Source organism: Andrographis paniculata, unplaced genomic scaffold (assembly GCF_009805555.1).
Source record: "Andrographis paniculata isolate CXL003 unplaced genomic scaffold, ASM980555v1 Contig11END, whole genome shotgun sequence".
Lineage (NCBI taxonomy): Eukaryota > Viridiplantae > Streptophyta > Magnoliopsida > Lamiales > Acanthaceae > Andrographis > Andrographis paniculata.
In genome coordinates, this window is record NW_026137391.1 from 2612704 (window position 1) to 2616699 (window position 3996).

The following is a 3996-nucleotide window of genomic DNA, read 5'->3' on the forward strand; positions in this document are numbered from 1 at the left end:
TTTTATGAAATTTTTCAGTGATTATAAAACCCTTTTAAACTGTAATGTGACTATGGCTGATAATAGGGTTTGCAGTGTTAAAGGAATAGGGACTGTTGTGCTGAAATTTAAATCTGGAAATGTTTTAAAGCTGTGCAATGTGAGACATGTCCCTAATCTGTCAAATAACTTGCTTTCTTGTGTTGGTTTGTCTTTTTTAGGACTAGAAGGAAAATGGGGAATGGATTTTATGAAAATAACTAAGGGTTCTTTAGTAGTTTTCAAGGCTGATTTGAGAAATAATCTCTATATTGTGTCTGCTGTGCCTATTTGTGAATCTGATGCTTGTGTGAATGCTGTCCATGACAGCACTGAGTTGTGGCATAAGAGATTAGGTCATTTGAGTAATAGAGGATTGGAGATTTTGCATAAAACAGGTTGTTTAGGTGCTGGAAATTTCTCAAATGTGCCATTTTGTGACAATTGCATATATGGAAAGCATCATAGAGTTACTTTTCCTCAAAAACCCACTGAAAGTAGGATTTTTTCAAAAGATATCCTTGAATATCTTCACTCAGATATGTGGGGACCGGCTAGTGAACCCACACATGGTGGTAGAAGATATTTTTTGACTATAATTGATGATTTTTCAAGGAAAGTTTGGGTATTTTTAATGAAACAGAAGTCTGATGTGTTTGAAATTTTTAAAAATTGGAAAATTTCTATTGAAAATCAAACGGGTAAGAAGATTAAGTGTTTGAGAACTGACAATGGCTTAGAATATTGCAACACTTGGTTTGATAGTTTTTGCATTGAAAATGGAATAAAACGACATAAAACAGCCCCTTATACACCTTAACAAAATGAGGTGGCTGAACGGATGAACCGAACTCTATTGGAAAGAGTTCGAAGCTTGCTTGCTTCATCGGGTTTATCCAAGAGCTTTTAGGGTGAGACTGTTCTTACAGCAGCCTATTTGATTAATAGATCACCTTCAGTGCCTTTGAAAGGTGAATGTCCTGAATTTAGGTGGAGTGGAAAGAGAATTGATTTTTCAAACCTGAAAGTATTTGGTTGTTCTGCTTTCATACGTGTTTTCAATGATAAACTTGAACTTAGGGCTGAGAAGTGTGTGTTCCTAGGGTATCCCGAGGGTGTTAAGGGATATAGGCTATGGTTAAACACTAAACAAGATTTCAAAACTTTTATTAGTCGAGATGTAGCATTTAATGAGAATGAAATGCCCTGTTTGAAGCAAAATCAGACTTTAAATGATGTAAATACTGCTGTTAATGGTTCTAATGATACTCAAAATGAGGTGGAGCAAAATCATTATAATTTAGCCAATTTAGAGGCTGAATTACCTGATAACAGTGCCTCAAATAGAACTGATACCAGAACAGCCAGTTTTGATCCAGATTTTCATTCTGGAAATTCAGAGGCTGGTCTGGAGATCAGTTCTGATGATGTTAGTGAGGAAATTGAATCTGGAATTGCTGAAAATATTGATCAAAATCTGGAAAATTATCAACTTGCTAGGGATAGAGTTAGGCGAAATGTAAGGCAGCCCCCTAGGTTAGATGATTTTGATGTTGATGTTATCTCTTTAGCTTATAATGTGTTTGAATCATTAGATGGTAATGATCCAAGGACATATAGTGAAGCTATGAAATCAAAACAAAGAAATGAGTGGATTAATGCAATGAATGAAGAAATGAAGTCATTAAAGGATAATAAAACCTGGATTTTGGTGCCAAAGTTAGCTAACAGTTCTGTTTTACTTTGTAAATGGCTTTACAAAGTAAAACAAGATGAAAATGGAGTTAGATTTAAAGCAAGATTAGTTGCTAAGGGGTTTACAGAAAAGGAGGGAATAGATTACAATGAAATTTTTGCTCCTGTTGTTAAATATTCTACTATAAGGCTCATGCTTGCTTTAGTTGCCTATTTTAATTGGGAATTGAAACAATTAGATGTAAAAACTGCATTTTTACATGGTGATTTGTATCAAAGGATTTACATGAAACAGCCGTAAGGCTTCTTTGATAAAATTAATCCTAATCATGTGTGTCTTTTAAAGAAATCCCTTTATGGACTAAAACAGTCCCCTAGGCAATGGAACATAAAATTTGATGAATGCATGAAATCTTTGAAATTTAATAGAAACAATTTTGATCATTGTTTGTATTTTAAAATAGCATGTGAACATCCCATATTCTTGCTATTATATGTTGATGATATGTTGATTATGAGTCCTAGTTTGGAAACCATTAATCATGTGAAAGATTGTTTAAGCAAGAAGTTTGATATGAAATACCTAGGAGATGCAAATGTAATTCTTGGTATGAATATACTTAGGAATAAGCAAGATAACATGCTGTTTTTAAATCAGTCTTCATACATTAAGAAAATTTTGAATAAATTCTGCATGACTGATGCTAAACCTTCTGTTGTCCCTCTTGCTTCTAATTTCATTTTATCTAAAGAGCAATGCCCAAAATCTGAAAATAATGTGAAATACATGCCGAATGTTCCTTATACTAGTGCTGTAGGTTCTATTATGTACTTGATGGTGTGCACTAGGCCTGATTTAGCGTATTCTATTAGTTGTTTGAGTAGATGCATGGCTAATCCGGGTGTGGAACATTGGAATGCGTTAAAGTGTGTGTTTAAATACTTGGTTGATACTATTGAAATTGGTTTAGTATTTGGTAAACACACTAGTGAGTTAAAACTGAATGGCTATGTGGATTCTAATTATGCGAATGATAGAGACTCTAGGAAGTCAACTACGTCGTATATCTTTACTTTGTGTGGTTCTTGTGTTAGTTGGAAATCCCAACTACAACATATAGTTGCTCTTTCTACGACAGAATCGGAATATGTGGCCATAACTGAAGCATTGAAGGAAGGTATGTGGTTAAAAGGTTTATTAAATGAAATAGGCTACTTGAAAAATGAAGTAACAGTTTTTTCAGATAGTCAATCCGGAATTCAGCTTTGTAAAAACCCAGTCTTTCATGATCGAACGAAACATATAGATGTTAGGTTTCATTTCATTCGTGATATAGTGTCTAAGGGTTTTGTAAAACTAGAAAAAATACCTTCAGAATATAATCCTGTGGACATGGGAACAAAAGTTTTATCAATAACAAAATTCAATTTGTGTAAGAAAACAGTTTATATAGATACTTTTGATTAGGAGAATCTTTAAAACTTGAAGGCTTGTATCTTTTGTTGTTTAAAAAATTCTGTTTTCAGCATGATATATTTAATCATGTAGTTGTTTGTGTAGCTGTTTTGGTTAGTTTTACAGCTGAGTTGTTTTTGAGAGCTGTTTTATTAAAACTTGAGAACATGAACCGTGTTAATAAGTCCGCAGGTTAAAAGACTGAAATTGTTGGAGTTCGGACAGGGATGACACCCTTAAAGCACTTTCTCCAATGCCCAAAAAGGTGGAGATTTGTGATGTTTTGTGCATATTACACTTCGACCCGACCCAACCTATCGAAACCCGGATCCTGTGCCCGCGGTTCGACCCGATTGAGTGATGAATTGGATGATGGGTTCGGTTGGCCTGAACCGCCCTGGACCGCCCTCAAACCGGTCAAAGGGGTCTTATATATATGCTGCTTCCCGGTTCACTGGACAGACGATTCTCACTCTTTTCACATCGCGATATTCACTCTCTGGAGCCCTAGCTTTCCCGACGAACGCGATCGACCTATCCGTGGCATTCCGGCAAGTTTGGCCATCGGAACTTGAAGTTCATCGACCGTGGTTGTATTACAGCTTATTCTAAAGTTGTTCTTCGGTTTGATTTCTCGATTCTGTCTTTATGAGCTGTTCGTGGTGTAAATTGATTGTCCGCGATGATTTAGGCTTAGAATCTTGAGATTTCTTTCGATTAGGTTGTTAATTGCGTTGATTGTGCGTTTCTGTGGATGTCGGTAGTGTTTGGGTCGAGGTTGTGTGTATGTGTTTCTAATCGGTTGGAATATTGGGTAAACTGAGTCC

The 3996-nt window shown here is 35.6% G+C and overlaps 1 protein-coding gene across 1 annotated transcript; it reads left to right on the forward strand.

Moving 5' to 3' along the window:
• Positions 1 to 2407: 2407 nt before the first annotated feature.
• On the forward strand, positions 2408 to 3781 carry LOC127248236 (secreted RxLR effector protein 161-like). Its single transcript, XM_051270485.1, has 2 exons — positions 2408 to 2891; positions 3681 to 3781. The coding sequence occupies exons 1-2, from the start codon at positions 2408 to 2410 to the stop codon at positions 3779 to 3781; spliced, it is 585 nt and encodes a 194-aa protein (XP_051126442.1).
• Positions 3782 to 3996: the final 215 nt, after the last annotated feature.

Excerpts from the sequence above, each read along its gene's own strand:
- LOC127248236 (XM_051270485.1), top strand. The coding sequence starts at position 2,408 with ATGACTGATGCTAAACCTTCTGTTGTCCCTCTTGCTTCTAATTTCATT. Across the intron at positions 2,892-3,680 it reads AACTGAAGCATTGAAGGAAG|CTTTCCCGACGAACGCGATC; the intron begins GTATGTGGTTAA and ends CTGGAGCCCTAG.